General features: G+C 38.2%; 1 protein-coding gene across 1 annotated transcript in view; it reads left to right on the top strand.

The window, feature by feature from the left end:
- The first annotated feature begins 1,185 nt into the window (after positions 1 to 1,185).
- LOC128659851 (zinc finger protein 721-like) overlaps positions 1,186 to 19,651 on the top strand; it is a 193,908-nt gene continuing 175,442 nt past the window's right edge. Inside the window, exons 1-2 of the mRNA XM_053713427.1 lie at positions 1,186 to 1,300; positions 2,120 to 4,795. Coding sequence (XP_053569402.1) covers positions 1,282 to 1,300; positions 2,120 to 4,795 — 2,695 coding nt within the window. The 5' untranslated portion in view covers positions 1,186 to 1,281. The remainder of the gene's footprint in view (positions 1,301 to 2,119; positions 4,796 to 19,651) is intronic.

Below are 19,651 nucleotides of genomic sequence, written 5' to 3'. Positions count from 1 at the left end.
ATAATGAGGAAACTTGATAGTTAAGACGATAATTCACAGTATAAGAAATTGGAGTAGATAAAGTTAATCAGACCTGTGAGTAATGTTCCGGAGTAGATAAGTTCCCCTTGTGTTGTTTAGTATATTTAACTCTGTATGGAACCGTGAGTTAAAACAAACAGTAGCGTGGAGAGCCGGTTAGAGCTGACAGGCAGGGAGAGATGCAGAGGTCTGCCTCTGATTACGTCACGGCTATCGAGTGCCGTTCTCACACAGGCTGTTTAGGAAGATGTGAAGCAGCACCTGAAACGATAATCCAGAAAGTATAGAATCTACTATACAAGTTAGTGAGCAACTTTTAGAATTCCAAGTAAAAGTGTAGTATAGGATGATTTCCAAAAGAATTGAGCATAAAACTCTGTAGAGGTCTGTGTACACAGCAATGAGGATTAGAACTCAATAAAGCAGCACTGATTCTTAGTGGGTGGTGCCTTAAATAGGCAAAAGGCTTAAAGGGACAGAGAGGTCACGTTTTAACCCTTACAGCCTTACATCTGGGGAGTGAAGATTACACAGTATTATGCTATGATGTGTTTCTTTCTCTTCCTTCTGAGGAACATTGTATGTACTATTTGTATTTGTGGTACTGTCTCCATTAAAGACTCTTTTCACGTTGGATATATTACTACATATTGGTCGGTATTACATATTGGTCTGTATTATTATCACTATTTGTGTGTGGTTTTTGTTACACATTTTATTTTTAGTAAATACAAAATGTCTGACAGTGAGGATCTGTAGAAAGTACAATATCAATACTGTAGTATTAGATTTAAATTACATATAAACAACTCTTATCTAACATTTGTGTAACTGCTGCTCTTTGATATAAATGATATTAAAAATGATTATAATATATTTGTAAGGTTGTGGTCTGTCCCACTCATAAATAGATTGTCTACTCATGAGCTTATACTGTACTTGTAAATTTCTGGAAAGATAAATATTTAATGTGCAACTGTAACACCCACAGAGCTAACTGTACTAAATTCCTGTGCTGAATCAATAGCACTTATGTAATAACCTAATCATCTGATCTGTATCACATGAATTGTTATGTGTGCCTTTAATTATACCATACGTACAGTTAATCAGAACCATTATTTATTATTATCTGTCTTAACCATTTAATATTCTTTTTACAGACACGGCCAGAGCACGTAGAGATATCAGGTATTGATGTAACTGGAGTGAATAAGGGAACCTTCTTCCTGAGCACAGACATTGGAGCCTGTTATCAGCATGAACTCATATGTGTTAGGTGAGTAAAATAGATATTATGCTGACTTTAATTACTGGGAAAATAGAATAGATCCCTCATTAAACAAGTATAAACTATAATAATTATATCTGCATCTTTAAGTACATTTGTGTCAACACCGGCTCTCAGATCACCTGCAACTCTACCTTCCCCTGCCCTAACCCAACTCATGGAACTCCCATAACTACACTAGTTCCCATATGTGGAACACCCAGAACTCCACCAGTAAGTGTTCCCCACCCCAGAACCGCCACTGATTTGTGTGCTTAATTTCACAGTGAGTCTTATTAAACTAATACATTTTTGGCTGATTATATAAATTAAACAACTGCAAGCTAAGATGTATCATAAGATCACTGCTCCTTTAGCCTTTCAAAACATCTCACACTAATTATTAGTCTGTGATGATTAAGACATCATATTCTCACCCTACTGGTTGAGCATGGGCCGGGCAGTGCTGTATGTGCAGTTGTTTGTGCAATGTTAAATAAGGATGGTAGATGCCACCTATCTTGCCCAGAATACATATGTACTTGTTCCCTGGCTGAGAACATTATCCACCTGCACCTTATTTAATGGGGCGCTAAAATTGTTTTAATCAGTAATCAGTGGTTTAGTTTATTATGATATAGAAATATTTACATTACTTGTCTTTTTTGTTTAAATTTGTGATTTACAGGTTAATCAATATAAAAATAAACACAAAACAGAAGCCATTTTATGGAATGTAAATAAATAATATAATTTGTGTAAGACGATGGAATCCATTTTAAAGAATAAACTTTCTTTATTTTCTTCATTCCTTTTCTTTTTATGTAGACAATCACTTGAATAGTTCATACCCATCCTTCACTACAGAAAGCATCAGAATGATACCACAAACTCCAATAGTCTCAGACTCTAATGACTTTTCACAAACATTGGGGAACTCACAGCAGATATTTAAAGGAGATGGAAAATTGGCAGGAACTGGACAGCAATCATTTTGTACAGAGAGTAATTTAGTCATCAAACAAGAGGACAACATTTATGCCTTTTCTAGTGAAATGATTATCCCAGAGGATAAACCACACACATTTACTGAGTTTTCAAAACATTTAAAAGAAGGGGAAAATCTTAAGTTTAGCCAAATTATTCATACAAATAAGAAACCATTCAAATGTACAGAATGTGAGAAAAGCTTCACATGTAATTTGCATCTCCTTGAACACCACACAGTTGTGAAACCTCACACATGTACAGAATGCGGGAGATGTTTCACATCTAAAGGAAGCCTTAAGTGTCACAAAAAGACCCACACAGGGGAGAAACCTTTCACATGTACAGAGTGTGGAAAATGTTTTACACAAAAGAGTGAACTGAAAACTCATGAAAGGATTCACACAGGAGAAAAGTCTTTCACATGTACAGAGTGTGGAAAAATTTTTACACAAAAGAGTCATCTGAAAACTCATGAAATGATTCACACAGGAGAAAAGCCTTTCACATGTACAGAGTGTGGGAAAAGTTTTACACAAATGAGTGATCTGAAAAACCATGAAAGGGTTCACACAGGAGAAAAGCCTTTCACATGTACAAAGTGTGGAAAATGTTTTACACAAAAGGGTAATATGAAAGAGCATGAAAGGATTCACACAGGAGAAAAGCGTTTCACATGTATAGAGTGTGGAAAATGTTTTATACATAAGAGTGATCTGAAAACCCATGAAAGGATTCACACAGGAGAAAAGCCTTTTACATGTACAGAGTGCGGAAAATGTTTTACAATAAAGAGTAGTCTGAAAACCCACGAAAGGATTCACACAGGAGAAAAGCCTTTCACATGTACAGAGTGCGGAAAATGTTTTACAGAAAAGAGTAATCTGGAAGCACATGAAAGGATTCACACAGGAGAAAAGCTGTTCACATGTAAAGAGTGTGGGAAAAGTTTTACACAAAAGAGTAAACTGAAAACTCATGAAATGAGTCACACAGGAGAAAAGCCTTTCACATGTACAGAGTGTGGAAAATGTTTTACATTAAAGAGTCATCTGAATATTCACGAAAGGAGACACACAGGAGAAAAGCTGTTCACATGTACAGAGTGTGGAAAATGTTTTACACAAAAGAGTAATCTGAAATCTCATGAAAGGATTCACACAGGAGAAAAGCCTTTCACATGTACAGAGTGTGGGAAAAGTTTTACACAAATAAGTCATCTGAAAACTCATGAAAGGGTTCACACAGGAGAAAAGCCTTTCACATGTACAGAGTGTGGAAAATGTTTTACACAAAAGAGTGATCTGAAAACCCATGAAAGGATTCACACAAGAGAAAAGCCTTTCACATGTACAGAGTGTGGAAAATGTTTTACACATAAGAGTGATCTGAAAACCCATGAAAGGATTCACACAGGAGAAAAGCCTTTCACATGTACAGAGTGTGGAAAATGTTTTACAATAAAGAGTAGTCTGAAAACTCATGAAAGGATTCACACAGGAGAAAAGCCTTTCACATGTACAGAGTGTGGAAAATGTTTTACAGAAAAAAGTACTCTGAATTATCATACATGGAGTCACACAGGAGAAAAGCCTTTCACATGTACAGAGTGTGGAAAATGTTTTACAAAAAAGAGTTATCTGAATATTCATGAAAGGAGTCACACAGGAGAAAAGCCTTTCACATGTACAGAGTGTGGGAAAAGTTTTACATATATTAGTGAGCTGAAAACTCATGAAAGGATTCACACAGGAGAAAAGCCTTTCACATGTACAGAGTGTGGAAAATGTTTTACATTAAAGAGTCATCTGAATATTCACGAAAGGTGTCACACAGGAGAAAAGCTGTTCACATGTACAGAGTGTGGAAAATATTTTACACAAAAGAGTAATCTGAAAGAGCATGAAAGGATTCACACAGGAGAAAAGCCTTTCACATGTACAGAGTGTGGGAAAAGTTTTACAGTAAAGTGTCATCTGAAAACTCATGAAATGAGTCACACAGGAGAAAAGCCTTTCACATGTACAGAGTGTGGGAAAAGTTTTACATATATTAGTGAGCTGAAAACTCATGAAAGGATTCACACAGGAGAAAAGCCTTTCACATGTACAGAGTGTGGGAAAAGTTTTACACAAATAAATAATCTGAAAACTCATGAAAGGATTCACACAGGAGAAAAGCCTTTCACATGTACAGAGTGTGGGAAAAGTTTTACGTACATTAGTGAGCTGAAAACTCATGAAAGGATTCACACAGGAGAAAAGCCTTTCAAATGTACAGAGTGTGGGAAAAGTTTTACACAAATAAATAGTCTGACAACTCATGAAAGGATTCACACAGGAGAAAAACTTTTCAAATGTACAGAGTGTGGGAAAGGTTTTACACGAATAAATAGTCTGAAAACTCATGAAATGATTCATACAGGGGAAAAGCCTTTCACGTGTACAGAGTGTGGAAAATGTTTTACACAAATGAGTCATCTGAAATCTCATGATAGGATTCACACAGGAGAAAAACGTTTCACATGTACAGAGTATGGGAAAAGTTTTACACAAATAAATAGTCTGAAAAGTCATGAAAGGATTCACAAGGGAAGAAACCTTTCACATGTTTAGAAAGTGGGAAAAAGGTTTTTATTGAAATCAGGTATCACAAAACACCAAATATTTACACACAAACTTTATTTACACAGTGTACAAACCTTTTTACCATTATCCTAAAGAGGACAAACTTTCTAAATAGAACCATTATAAAGGATCCTATTGTAAATAATACTTTCTAAATCCCAGTTATAAAAGCCCCAGATTGGAAGTGCTCTCCTGCTGTCCTTTGTTCCTCTATATATGTGCACCTCAGTTTCTCTCATATCAATGTAATAGAATCCAAACACCACACAAGAATATACAGATCTGTCCCCATACTGACCAGTTTACACAACCATTCACCACCAAAGCATCCTCAGTGTTGTTTATTAATATGCCAGTGTTAGCAGTTGTACTTTTGTTTTACATAGGGGAGGAAATAATTATATTTACAGAATAAAGGAGTCTTTATATGAATAGAGTGTTAGAGAATTATATAAACAAGAACATCAGTCTCAAATGATTGACATGTGGGAGATATATTTATTGTGCACATCATGTGTATAAACCTTTTCTTATAGCAATAGATGCTTAGCATTGTACATGTTATATACCAGAGGAATTACCGAGGGTAAACTGATTTTATTTAATGAGACACAATGGGCTAGACTACAAGTGGAACACTAATTTATTGCACACACAAAAATGTGCAAATGTGCCCATAAGTTATCAGCCATTACAAGCGGCTGATTTGTTCTACCACGAGCTCATGGTAGCAATTAGCGCTTATAAAATTAACAAGAGAAAAGATCTCTGGTTAATTTTATAAATGTCCACCAAATGCCCCTAAATGTTAGTGTTACTTTTCTTTAATAAAAAAAAATAGCATTTTTTAAAAACAAAACAAAAATAACTGCAGTTTTTGGGGGTTAAAGTTGCCGGCTGTGCAGTGTTAAAAAAGACAGCACTGAAAAGTGCCTTTACATTGCGGTCTATGGGAACTGTGTGTTCCCTGTAAATATACTGTATATGCTTTTATATATATATACACAGTGTAAATACACATATTAACTAATAAATATGCTTACATATATACATACACAGTGTAAATACACATATTAACTAATAAATATGCTTATATATATATATACACAGTGTAAATACACATATTAACTAATAAATATGCTTATATATTTATATTTGCTGCCATCGCTGCGCGACCTACCCCCTGCGCTGCGCTAGTTCTCATGAGAACGAGGCTCATTGGAGCCTATTGGAGCATGCTCTCGTGAGTGCAATACAAATGTGAGGTCGTGTTAGCATTGCACCTCCCCTGTAATACCAGCGCACATTTGAGTGCATTGTTATTACAAGTAGGAGCTCAAATATTGCTTAAACTAAAGTGATATTTTGCGTTCCATTTATAATCAGACCCAATATCAGTAACCGGTACATACGTGATCATAATCAGTTTAATTTAAATGGCTACTATAACCTACATGTATACTGGGTATGTAATATGTGTGCCATGTTCTGTAACTTGATATGTCTATTAGATGTTTTTATGTTAATTAGAAGCCACAAGAACTGATAATAGCACATACTCAGGGCCGGATTGGGCAGCCGGGATGCCGGGAAAAATCTCAGTGGGCCGGGCCTAGGTTGTGGCCGCCGAAAGCTGCACAGAGTACCATGAGGAGATCAATGAGCACAGTCAGCGCCAGCAAAAGCGCCGCAACACATGAGTCAGGGAGTGCAGCGCAGTGGACGAGCTACCGAGTTTGAGCACTGCAGGTGAGGGACTGGGAGGCGGGAGAACTGAGGCGGGAGCAGAGCGGCAGATGAATAGAACACTAGAAAGGATCAAAGGAAGTCTTCTCATAAGACCAAAGAACTGTAAAATGTTCACAGGTTTACTAAATATTTGTGACCTTTAACAAAATGTCACATCTTTTTTACAGGCTGACTTCTCTTTGGAGGTTAAAATAACACAGAAATTCAGGGCAGTGGGTGTTTTGGCCATTTAGCAGACAGATCTGTGAGGATGCAAAAATAACCAAAACATTGAAATCCCTGTACTGTGATAAGGGGTATTCTCTGCAATTCTCTGCAATTTAAATGGAAACAAATTTAGTGCAATTTAGCAGTACACTATGAAATGTGAGTTTTATTTACTTTGTTTAAACAGTTTCATTTGTTTGTTGTATATATCAGTGGATTTAGACACTAAATGTATAGGACATTTAAAGTGTAATTTTGTTTTGTTTGTTTGCTGGGTAAAATAAATGCAGTAGAGTTTGTATGTGGGTTGAACAAGGCATTCATTGGGTGAATATAAAGTTATAGCAGGTCAGAGCAGATTGCAGTAAAGTTTTATCACTTTAGATTTAGAGCGTCTCTCTGCTGTTGCATATTGATTACAGTAGGATTGGGACCGCCCCCTCTCTCCTAGCTCAGTGTTGGTAGCTGCAGGCTAGAGAAGCGTGCATGGCATGATCACATGGGCCACAGCAGCCCTTCCATCCTCTTCCCCCACTTCATCCTACTCCTAACTCCTCCTCTCTAGCCGGGGACTCAGAGATAGACGTGGAGAGCAGAGAAGCCAGCAGAGGAAGTCAGCACGGAGGTGGACCATGGGGTAGTGTCCTGCCTGAAGGGGCACAAGTGTTTTTTTAGGCTAATGTAGGTGGGTGACACAACTGGGGGCAAAGCTGTCTTGTAAACATATAAATCCTTAGCAATTGCAAACTACTGATACGTATAACTGAGGCTGGGTGCATTGCTGTGTAGTCAATTGTGATTTGCAACTAAAGGGTGTGATTTAAATATTTTTAAAACAAAATACTTATTTCAACGACTGCCTTGTTGTTTGCTTATAAACAGTTTCAAGTATGACTTTCTCTATTACTCCATTTCATTGCAATGATTGGTCTATAGGAAAAAAAAACCTATTTCTCTTTTCTCTTGTTAAGTGTATCCAGTCCACGGATCATCCATTACTTATGGAATATATTCTCCTTTCCAACAGGAAGTTGCAAGAGTCCACCCACAGCAAAGCTGCTATATAGCTCCTCCCCTAACTGCCATATTCAGTCATTCTCTTGCAAGCCTCAACATAGATAGGAGGTCATGAGAGTCTGTGGTGATTTATACTTAGTTTATTCTTCAATCAAAAGTTTGTTATTTTTAAATGGCACTGGAGTGTGCTGTTTATCTCAGGCAGTATTTGGAAGAAGAAACATAATTTATGTAAGAACTTACCTAATAAATTCATTTCTTTCATATTAGCAAGAGTCCATGAGCTAGTGACGTATGGGATATACATTCCTACCAGGAGGGGCAAAGTTTCCCAAACCTTAAAATGCCTATAAATACACCCCTCACCACACCCACAATTCAGTTTAACGAATAGCCAAGAAGTGGGGTGATAAAAAAGTGCGAAAGCATATAAAATAAGGAATTGGAATAATTGTGCTTTATACAAAAAAATCATAACCACCACAAAAAAGGGTGGGCCTCATGGACTCTTGCTAATATGAAAGAAATGAATTTATCAGGTAAGTTCTTACATAAATTATGTTTTCTTTCATGTAATTAGCAAGAGTCCATGAGCTAGTGACGTATGGGATAATGACTACCCAAGATGTGGATCTTTCCACACAAGAGTCACTAGAGAGGGAGGGATAAAATAAAGACAGCCAATTCCTGCTGAAAATAATCCACACCCAAAATAAAGTTTAATAAAAAACATAAGCAGAAGATTCAGACTGAAACTGCTGCCTGAAATACTTTTCTACCAAAAACTGCTTCAGAAGAAGAAAATACATCAAAATGGTAGAATTTAGTAAAAATATGCAAAGAGGACCAAATTGCAACTATGCAAATGTGATCAACCGAAGCTTCATTCCTAAATGCCCAGGAAGTAGAAACTGACCTGGTAGAATGAGCTGTAATCCTCTGAGGCGGAGTTTTACCCGACTCAACATAGGCAAGATGAATTAAAGATTTCAACCAAGATGCCAAATAAATGGCAGAAGCTTTCTGGCCTTTCTAGAACCGGAAAAGATAACAAATAGACTAGAAGTCTTTCGGAAAGACTTAGTAGCTTGAACATAATATATCAAAGCTCTAACAACATCCAAAGAATGCAATGATTTCTCCTTAGAATTCTTAGAATCAGGACATAATGAAGGAACCACAATTTCTCTACTAATGTTGTTGGAATTCACAACTTTAGGTAAAAATTCAAAAGAAGTTCGCAACACCACCTCATCCTGATGAAAAATCAGAAAAGGAGACTCACAAGAAAGAGCAGATAAATCAGAAACTCTTCTGGCAGAAGAGATGGCCAAAAGGAACAAAACTCTCCAAGAAAGTAATTTAATGACCAATGAATGCATAGGTTCAAAGGGAGGAGCTTGAAGAGCTCCCAGAACCAAATTCAAACTCCAAGGAGGAGAAATTGACTTAATGACAGGTTTTATACGAACCAAAGCTTTTATACGAACAGAAAGAGCAGAGATTTGTCCTTTCAAGGAACTTGCAGACAAACCCTTATCTAAACCATCCTGAAGAAACTGTAAAATTCTCGGAATTCTAAAAGAATGCCAAGAAAAAAGATGAGAAAGACACCAAAAAATATAAGTCTTCCAGACTCTATAACATATCTCTCTAGATACAGATTTACGAGCCTGTAACATAGTATTAATCACAGAGTCAGAGAAACCTCTTTGACCAAGAATCAAGCGTTCAATCTCCATACCTTAAAATTTAAGGATTTGAAATCCTGATGGAAAAAAAGGACCTTGCGACAGAAGGTCTGGTCTTAACGGAAGAGTCCACGGCTGTCAAGAGGCCATCCGGACAAGATCCGCATACCAAACCTATAAGGCCATGCCGGAGCTACCAGCAGAACAAACGAGCATTCCTTCAGAATCTTGGAGATTACTCTTGGAAGAAGAACTAGAGGCGGAAAGATATATACAGGATGATACTTCCAAGGAAGTGATAATGCATCCACTGCCTCCGCCTAAGGATCCCGGGATCTGGACAGATATCTGGGAAGTTTCTTGATTAGATGGGACGCCATCAGATCTATTTCTGGAAATTCCCATATTTGAACAACCTGAAGAAATACCTCTGGGTGAAGAAACCATTCGCCCGGATGCAACGTTTGGCGACTTAGATAAACCGCTTCCCAATTTTCTACACCTGGGAAATGAACCGCAGAGATTAGACAGGAGCTGGAATCCGCCCAAACCAAAAAAATTGAGATACTTCTTTCATAGCCAGAGGACTGTGAGTCGCTCCTTGATGATGTATGCCACAGTTGTGACATTGTCTGTCTGAAAACAAATGAACGATTCTCTCTACAGAAGAGGCCAAAACTGAAGAGCTCTGAAAATTGCACGGAGTTCCAAATATTTATCGGTAATCTCACCTCCTGAGATTCCCAAACTCCTTGTGCCGACAGAGATCCCCACACAGCTCCCCAACCTGTGAGACTTGTATCTGTTGAAATTACAGTCCAGGTCGAAAGCACAAAAGAAGCCCCCTGAATTAAACGATGGTGATCTGTCCACCATGTTAGAGAGTGTCGAACAATCGGTTTTAAAGATATAAATTGAAATATCTTTGTGTAATCCTTGCACCATTGATTCAGCATACAGAGCTGAAGAGGTCGCATGTGAAAAACAAGCAAAGGGGATTGCGTCCAATGCAGCAGTCATAAGACCTAGAATTTCCATGCATAAGGTTACCGAAGGGAATGATTGTGACTGAAGGTTTCGACAAACTAAAAACAATTTAGACGTCTCTTGTCTGATAAAGACAGAGTCATGGACACTGAATCTCTCTGGAAACCCAGAAAGATTACCCTTGACTGAGGAATCAATGAACTTTTTGATAAATTGATCCTCCAACCATGATCTTGAAGAAACAACACAAGTCGAATCGCATGAGATTCTTTGAATGAAAAGACTGAGCAAATACCAAGATAATCGTCCAAATAATGAAATACAAAAACCCTGTTCTCTGAATACAGAAAGATGGGCACCGAGAATCTTTGAAAAAAATTCTTGGAACTGAGGCTAGGCCAAACAGTAGAGCCACAAAACTGGTAATGCTTGTCTAAAAAGAGAATCTCAAACACTAAAAGTTATCTGAATGAATCGGAATATGCAGATACACATCCTGCAAAACTATAGTAGACATAAAATGCCCTTGCTAAACAAAAGGCAGAATAGTCCAACAGTAACCATCTTGAATGTTGGTATACATAACGATTCAATATTGATAGATCCGGAACTGGTCTGAAGGAATTGACCTTCTTTGGTACAATGAAGAGATACAATAAAACCCTAGCCCCTGTTCCAGAACTGGAACTGGCATAATTACTCCAGCCAACTCTAGATCTGAAACACATTTCAGAAATGCTGAGCCTTGCTGTGTTAACTGGGACACGGGAAGAAAAAAATCTCTTAGCAGGAGGCCTTAACTGAAGCCAATTCTGTACCTTTCTGAAACAATGTTCTGAAACCAGAGTTTGAGAATGGAATTGATCCAAACTCCATTGAATAAAACATAATCTGCCCCATACCAGCTGAACTGGAAAAAAGGGCCGCACCTTCATGGGTACTTAGGAGCTGACTATAGGTTTCTATAAGGCTTGAATATATTCCAAACTGGAAATAGTTTCCAAACTGAAACCGCTCCTGAGGATGAAGAATCAGGCTTTTGCTCCTTATTATGAGAAAAAGAACGAAAAAATGATTATTACCCTGGAAAGAAAGGGAAAAACAAAGTTAACTTTAGAAGACAAATCAGCATTCCAAGTTAAATCCATAAAGCTTTTCTAGCTAAAATAGCTAGAGACATATACCTGACATCAACTCAAATGATATCAAAGATGGTATCACCAATAAGCATGTTATAGAATAAAAATAATGCTATAAAATTATGATCTGATACTTGTTGCGCTAAAACTTCTAACCAAAAAAATGAAGCTGCAGCAACATCCGGTATAGCAGGTCTAAGAAGATTACCTAAACATAAGTAAACTTTTCTTAGAAAGGATTCAATTCTCTTTTCTAAAGGATCCTTAAATTTAGTACTATCTGCCGTAAGAATAGTAGTACATTTTAGCAGGAATAGAGACAGCCCCAAACCTTAGGGATTTTGTCCCCAAAAAACTCTAATCTGTCAGATGGCACAGAATATAATTGCTTAAACGTTTTAGAAGGAGTAAAAGAATTACCCAAATTATTCCATTCCCTGGAAATTACTTCAGAAAAAGCATCAGGGAGATTAAACACTTCTGGAATAACTACAGGAGATTTAAAAAAAAAACCCTATTTAAACGTTTAGATTTAGTATCAAGAGGACCAGAATCCTCTATATCAAAAGCAATTAATACGTCTTTAAATAAAGAACAAATAAATTCCATCTTGAACAAATAAAAAGATTTAACAGCATCAACCTCTGAGACAGAAACTTCTGAACCAGAAGAACCATTATCAGTATCAGAACGATGATGTTCATTTAAAAATTCATCTGAAAAAAAGAGAAGTTTTAAAAGACTTTTATGTAAACTAGAAGGAGAAATAACAGACATAGCCTTCTAAATGGATTTAAAAAATAAAATCTCTTATGTTTATCAGGAACACTCTGAAAATTAAATGTTGACGGAACAGCAACAGGTAATATAACAGTACTAAAGGAAATTTTATCTGCATTAATAAGTTTGTCATGACATGCAATACAAACAACAGCTGGAGAAACAGGTACCAAAAATTTATAGCAGATACACTTAGCTTGGTAGATCCAGCACTTGACAGCGATTTTCCTGTAGTATCTTCTGACTCAGATGCAACGTGAGACATCTTGCAATATGTAAGAGAAAAAACAACATATATATAAAGCAAAATTGATCAAATTCCTTAAATGACAGTTTCAGGAATGGGAAAAAATGCCAAAGAACAAGCTTCTAGCAACCAGAAGCAATAAAAAATGAGACTTAAATAATGAGGAGACTAAAGCGACGCCCATATTATTTGGCGCCTAAATGCTTTTGGCGCCAAAATGACGCCACATCCGGAACGCCGACATTTTTTGGTGCGAAATTTACGTCAAAAAATGACGTAACTTCCGGCGACACGTATGACGCCGGAAACGGAAATAGAATTTTTGCGCCAAAAAAGTCCGCGCCAAGAATGACGCAATAAAATGAAGCATTTTCAGCCCCCGCGAGCCTAACAGCCCACAGGGAAAAAAGAGTCAAATTTTTGAAGGTAAGAAAAAAATGATTAATTCAAATGCATTATCCCAAATATGAAACTGACTGTCTGAAAATAAGGAAAGTTGAACATTCTGAGTCAAGGCAAATAAATGTTTGAATACATATATTTAGAACTTTATAAACAAAGTGCCCAACCATAGCTTGGAGTGTCACAGAAAATAAGACTTACTTACCCCAGGACACTCATCTACATATAGCAGATAGCCAAACCAGTACTGAAACGAGAATCAGCAGAGGTAATGGTATATATAAGAGTATATCGTCGATCTGAAAAGGGAGGTAAGAGATGAATCTCTACGACCGATAACAGAGAACCTATGAAATAGACCCCGTAGAAGGAGATCACTGCATTCAAATAGGCAATACTCTTCTCACATCCCTCTGACATTCACTGCACGCTGAGAGGAAAACCGGGCTCCAACTTGCTGCGGAGCGCATATCAACGTAGAATCTAGCACAAACTTACTTCACCACCTCCCTCGGAGGCAAAGTTTGTAAAACTGAATTGTGGGTGTGGTGAGGGGTGTATTTATAGGCATTTTAAGGTTTGGGAAACTTTGCCCCTCCTGGTAGGAATGTATATCCCATACGTCACTAGCTCATGGACTCTTGCTAATTACATGAAAGAAATCTGCCTGCGTTTTTCTATGATCTTAGCAGACGTAACTGAGATCCATTTGCTGTTCTCACACATTCTGAGGAGTGAGGTACTTCAGAGGGGGAATGGCGTGCAGGTTTTCCTGCAGATAAGGTATGTGCAGTAAAATATTTTTCTAGGAATGGAATTGACTAAGAAAATACTGCTGATACCGAAGTAATGTAAGTAAAGCCTTAAATGCAGCGATAGCGACTGGTATCAGGCTTATTAATAGAGATACATACTCTTATAAAAATGTGTTTTAAAACGTTTGCTGGCATGTTTAATCATTTTTTAACGTACATTGGTGATAACACTGTAATGTCGTTATAGCCTTAAATGCAGTAAAAGCGACTGGTATCAGGCTTATTAATAGAGATACATACTCTTGTAAAAATGTGTTTTAAAACGTTTGCTGGCATGTTTAATCGTTTTTAACATATGTTTGGTGATAAAACTTATTGGGGCCTAAGTTTTTTCCACATGGCTGGCTTAAATTTTGCATAGAAACAGTTAACTGAAGCTTCCCACTGTTAAAATTACAAAATGAATTATCCAGATTCCCTCTGCAGTCCCATGAATACTACAGGACATTTCTAAAGGGCTAAAAAGACTTCCAAAATCGTTTATAGGGAAGGTAATCCACAGCTCTGCTGTGGCAGTTTTGTTGTGTCTGTTTTTAAAAACGTCTGTCGTTTTTTTAATCTGTTTTTTGCATTAAGGGGTTAATCATCCATTTGCAAGTGGGTGCAATGCTCTGTTACCTTATTACATGTACTGTAAAAATTTCGTTTGTTTTACTGCCTTTTTTCACTGTTTTTCAAATTTTGACAAAATTTGTTTCTCTTAAAGGCACAGTAACGTTTTATATATTTGCTTGTTAACTTGATTTAAAGTGTTTTCCAAGCTTATTAGTCTCATTATTAGTCTGTTCTAACATGTCTGACATAGAGGAAGCTCTGTGTTCATTATGTTTTAAAGCCATGGTGGAACCCCATCTTAGAATGTGTACCAGATGTACTGATTTCATGTTAAACAATAAAGATCATTTTTTGTCTTTAAAAACATTATCACCAGAGGATTCTGTCGTGGGGGTAGTTATGCCGACTAACTCTCCCCACGTGTCAGACCTTTTGACTCCCGCTTTAGGGACTCACGCTCAAATGGCGCCAAGTACATCAAGGGCACCCATAGTGTTTATTTTACCAGGGGATTCTGTCGAGGGGAAAGTTATGCCGATTAACTCTCCCCACGTGTCAGACCCTTCGACTCCCGCTTCAGGGACTCACGCTCAAATGGCGCCAAGTACATCAAGGGCGTCCATAGCGTTTATTTTACAAGACATGGCAAAGGTGGTGAATAATACTCTGGCAGCAGTATTAGTCAGACTACCTGAAATTAAAGGAAAGCAGATAGCTCTGGGGGTAGATACAGAGCATACAGACGCTTTAAGAACCATGTATGATACTACCTCACAATATGCTTAGTCTGTGGGTGATTTTTTTGACTCAGGGAAGATGATTTAACCTGATTCTGATATTTCTACATTTAAAATTTATGCTTGAGAACCTCCACTTGTTGCTAAGGGAGGCTTTGGCTGCTCTGAATGAATGTGTACAATCGCAGGGCCAGAGAAATTATGTAGACTGGATAAATAATATGCAGTGCCGGTGTGTACTGATGTTTTTCCAATACCTAAAGAGGTTTACTATAAAAAAAAATTTTTTTAATAAGGAATGGGATAGACCCGGTGTGCTGTTCTCTTCCCCTCCTATTTTTTAGAAGAATGTTTTCTAATAGTTACCAACAACACGGGACTTCTGGCAGACAGTTCCTAAGGTGGAGAGAAGAGTTTCTACTCTAGCTAAGCGTACCACTACCTCTGGCGAGGACAGTTGTGCTTTTTAGATCCAATGGATAAAAAATGTTTATTCAACAGGGTTTTATCCTGCAGCCCCTTGCATACATTGCTTCTGTCACTGCTGCTGCGGCGTTCTGGGTTGAGTCTCTTGATGAGGCTTTACAGTTAGCGACTCCATTGGATGAATATATTTGACAAGCTTATGCTAGCCAATTCCTTTGTTTTCTGATGCCTTTGTTCATTTGACTAGACTAACGGCTAAGAATTCTGTTTTTTACTATACTGGCGCGCAGAGCGCTATGGCTTATATCATGGTCAGCTGTCGTGACTTTAATAAATAAGCTACTTAACTTCCCTTCAAGGGGCAGACCCTATTCGGGCCTGGTTTGAAGGAGATTATTGCTTATATCACTGGAGGAAAAGGTCATGCCCTTCCTCAGGATAGGAATCAAGGGCCAAAAAAAGGTCTAATTTTCGTGCCTTTTAAAACTTCAGGGCAGGTGTGGCATCCACTTCCTCTAAGGCAAAATAAGAGGGAATTTTTGCTCAGTCCAAGGCGGTCTGGAGACAATTGGACCTGGAACAAAGATAAGCAGGCCAAGGAGCTTGCTGCTGCCTCTAAGGCAGCATGAAGGAACGGACCCCTATCCGGTAACGGATCCTATAGGGGGCAGACTTTCATTCTTCGCCCGGGCGTGGGCAAGAGATGCCCAGGATCCCTAGGCATTGGAATTTATATCCCAGAGATATCTTCTGGATTTCAAAGATTCCTCCCCAAAAAAAAGGGGAGATTTCGCCTTTCACAATTATCTGCAAACCAGATAAAGAAGGAGGCATTCTTACATTGTGTACGAGATCCATCCAGTTCCAAGAGAGGAACAGGGACAGAGTTTTTACTCAAATCTGTTTGTGGTTCCCAAGGTGAGGGAACCTTCAGACCTATTTTGGATCTAAAGATCTTAAACAAATTCCTCAGAATTCCGTCATTTAAGATGGAAACTATTCGTACCATCTTAACTATGATCCAGGAGAGTCAATAGAGGACTACAATGGATTTGAAGGATGTTTATCCTCACATTGTGATGCATAAAGATCACCTTCGTTTTTCAGGTTTGCCTTTCTAGACAGGCATTACCAGTTTGTAGCTCTTTCCTTTGGGATATCTACAGCCCCAAGAATCTTTATTGAGGTTCTGGGGTTGCTTTGGTGGTCCTTAGGCCGCGGGGCATAGAAGTGGCCCCTTAGTTAGACGTCATCCTGATACAGGCGTCAAACATCAAAATTGCCAAGTCTCATACGGCCGTAGTACTGGCATTTCTGAGATCACATGGGTGGAAAGTGAACAAGGAAAGAGTTCTCTATCCCCAATCTCAAGGGTTTCCCTCCTAGGGACTCTGATAGATTCTGTAGAAATGAAAATTTACCTGACGGAGTCCAGGTTGTCAAAGTTTCTAAATTTCTGCCGTGTTTTTCATCCCATCCGCGCCCTTCGGTGGCTCAGTACATGAATGAAATCGGCTTAATAGGTAGCGGCAAGGGACATAGTACAGTTTGCACGTCTACATTTCAGACCGCTGCAACTATGCATGCTCAGTCAGAGGAACGGGCATTACACAGATTTGTCCCCCTGTTGAACCTGGAACAAGAGACCAGAGATTCTCTTCTCTGGTGACTATGTCGGGTCCATCTGTCCAAGGGTATGACCTTCCGCAGGTCAGATGGGACAATTGTTACAATGGATGCCAGCCTTTTAGGTTGGGATGCAGTCTGGAACTCCCTGAAGGCTCAGGGATAGTGGACTTAGGAGGAGACCCTCCTTCTAATAAATATTCTGGGAGTGATATTCCATGCTCTTCAGACTTGGCCTCAGTTAGCAACTCTGAGGTACATCATACTCAGTCGGACAATATACACGACTGTGGCTTACATCAGCCATCAAGGGGCAACAGAAGTTCCCTAGTGATGTTAGAAGTCTTACAATAATTCACTGGACAGAGACTCACTCTTAGTCATAGGTTGTGTGAGCACCTGATATAACCGCCCAGTCTATTCACTTCATTTTTAGATAATCCCAAACTTGAAATGTACCAAGATAGAGTTGTCTTGTAAATAGACTCACCCCTGTTCAGAGAATATTCCCCGGTTCTTGCCGCTTTCCGCTACTCGCAGAGACTGGCCCGTCCTCAGAGAGCTTCCTCGTTCCTCCGGGGCAGTGGGATGATGCAGATCAGAGCCCCTTTTTTTCTTTTTTGCCTCCGGCTTGTGTTCCGCTCTCCTCCTGGGTCCCTCTCCACTCGCGGTAACTTGGCGTCTGACGTCACCGGAATCTTTACTCTCAGCTTCCTCCTCCTCAGCTGTTCTATCAGCTGTCAGAACTGTCCGATGGGTGCTGGCTAGATCAATAGCGGTTACAGAACAACAAAGTGATGAGCTGCACCAGGGTACTTGTTAAAAACTTTTATTGTAGGTCACAATATATTCCTTCCAGAAGCATTATTTCACAACAATAAAGGACATTGTGGTGTGTATAGAAATCACCCAAAGAGCTTATTGCTGACGCGTTTCAGCCTAACTGGCCGTAATCGTAGCATAATGCTCATAATCCCAATCCACCTTTAAATCCACTGTGCTAAATTGTGATTGGATAAAACAATTATCCTGGGAGGTTTCTGAGAACACACCTGTTATACAGATACACCAATATAGAATATTTTCCATATATGTTTGATAAACAATAGTAAGTAAGTAATATAAACTTTATCCAATTGCTTTTGCTCAGATGAATTCTCAGTTGGGACTAACAATTGACTTGTAGTCTGAATATTATAATTCAAGTCCTTACATTTCCGTTGACTTTTTTATCTTAATTACACAGTCTGTCAAAATATCCTTATCATTTTTATTTTTTTTATTTTTTTATTTTTTATTATTATTACCCTAAGCCTTTCTACCTAGGTTTTTAAGTCCCATTTATGAACTGTAAGAGATATGAGTCAAATGAAAAACACTAAATAATCTGCTCACATATGCAAAGACTTACATAAGACTTTCTTTGCATACATTACTTTAATGTCCCTATGCTGGTGACTTATGTTGCCAAACATAATTCAATTAGATTAATAAATAAATAAATAAATAAACTTATACATGTGCTCCAAATATACTTCGTTTAAATTCCAAATTTAAACTTCAAATTTTAAATTTCAAATTTTAAATTTTAATCTTCAGTCTCTGAATTTGGATTTACTTTCAAGGCGTGCTCAGGGGATGCCCCTGGATACACAGATCCAAGAATCTTTATTCCCAAAAATTGATTATGTCGAATTCTGAATTCAGACCTGTGGGGATTCTAGTCCTGAGTCTGTGTATCCAAAAGGCCTCCCTTTTTGCTAGAAGTTTGTCCCTGTCTCCACCCCTTGCCTTACAGGTTACTTGTTCAATGATTGTCCATCTCATTGTGTCTGCATTCTTACTGTGTGTCAATTTAAAATGCTGCACTAATGGTGTTGTCAATTTCCCTGCTTTTATATTATTTATATGTTCACGTATTCTGTCCCGTGTTTCTCTGGATGTGAGTCCTGTGTATTGGACTCCACATTGTACACAGGTCAACAAATAAACCACATACGTGGCTCGACAATTCAGGCATGAATAGTGCCTGAATTGTTCCCCTGTTACTGTACTTGAGAAACCTTCACCACACTGTAAGAATCCACAGGCTATACATGATGTATAGCTACATTTAAAGACTCCTTTAAATCTTAACCAGGATGATTGGTCCAGTTTTGTGGTGCTTATTTGTGTGGGAGCTAGAATATTTGCTAGTGTTTTCCCTTTTTTGAATGCATACCTGCACCCCTTTGATACAATATCACTAAGATCATCATCAGCCGATAACATACGGAAATGTTTCCGTATGATATTGCAGATCTGATGATATTGGTTGCTATATCTAGTGATAAAGGAAACACCTTCAAAAGCATCTTTTTTCCAGGGC

Source organism: Bombina bombina, chromosome 5 (genome assembly GCF_027579735.1).
Source record: "Bombina bombina isolate aBomBom1 chromosome 5, aBomBom1.pri, whole genome shotgun sequence".
Taxonomy (NCBI): domain Eukaryota; kingdom Metazoa; phylum Chordata; class Amphibia; order Anura; family Bombinatoridae; genus Bombina; species Bombina bombina.
The sequence above is the reverse complement of the archived record's forward strand: the minus strand, read 5'-3'. Positions and strand labels throughout refer to the sequence as shown.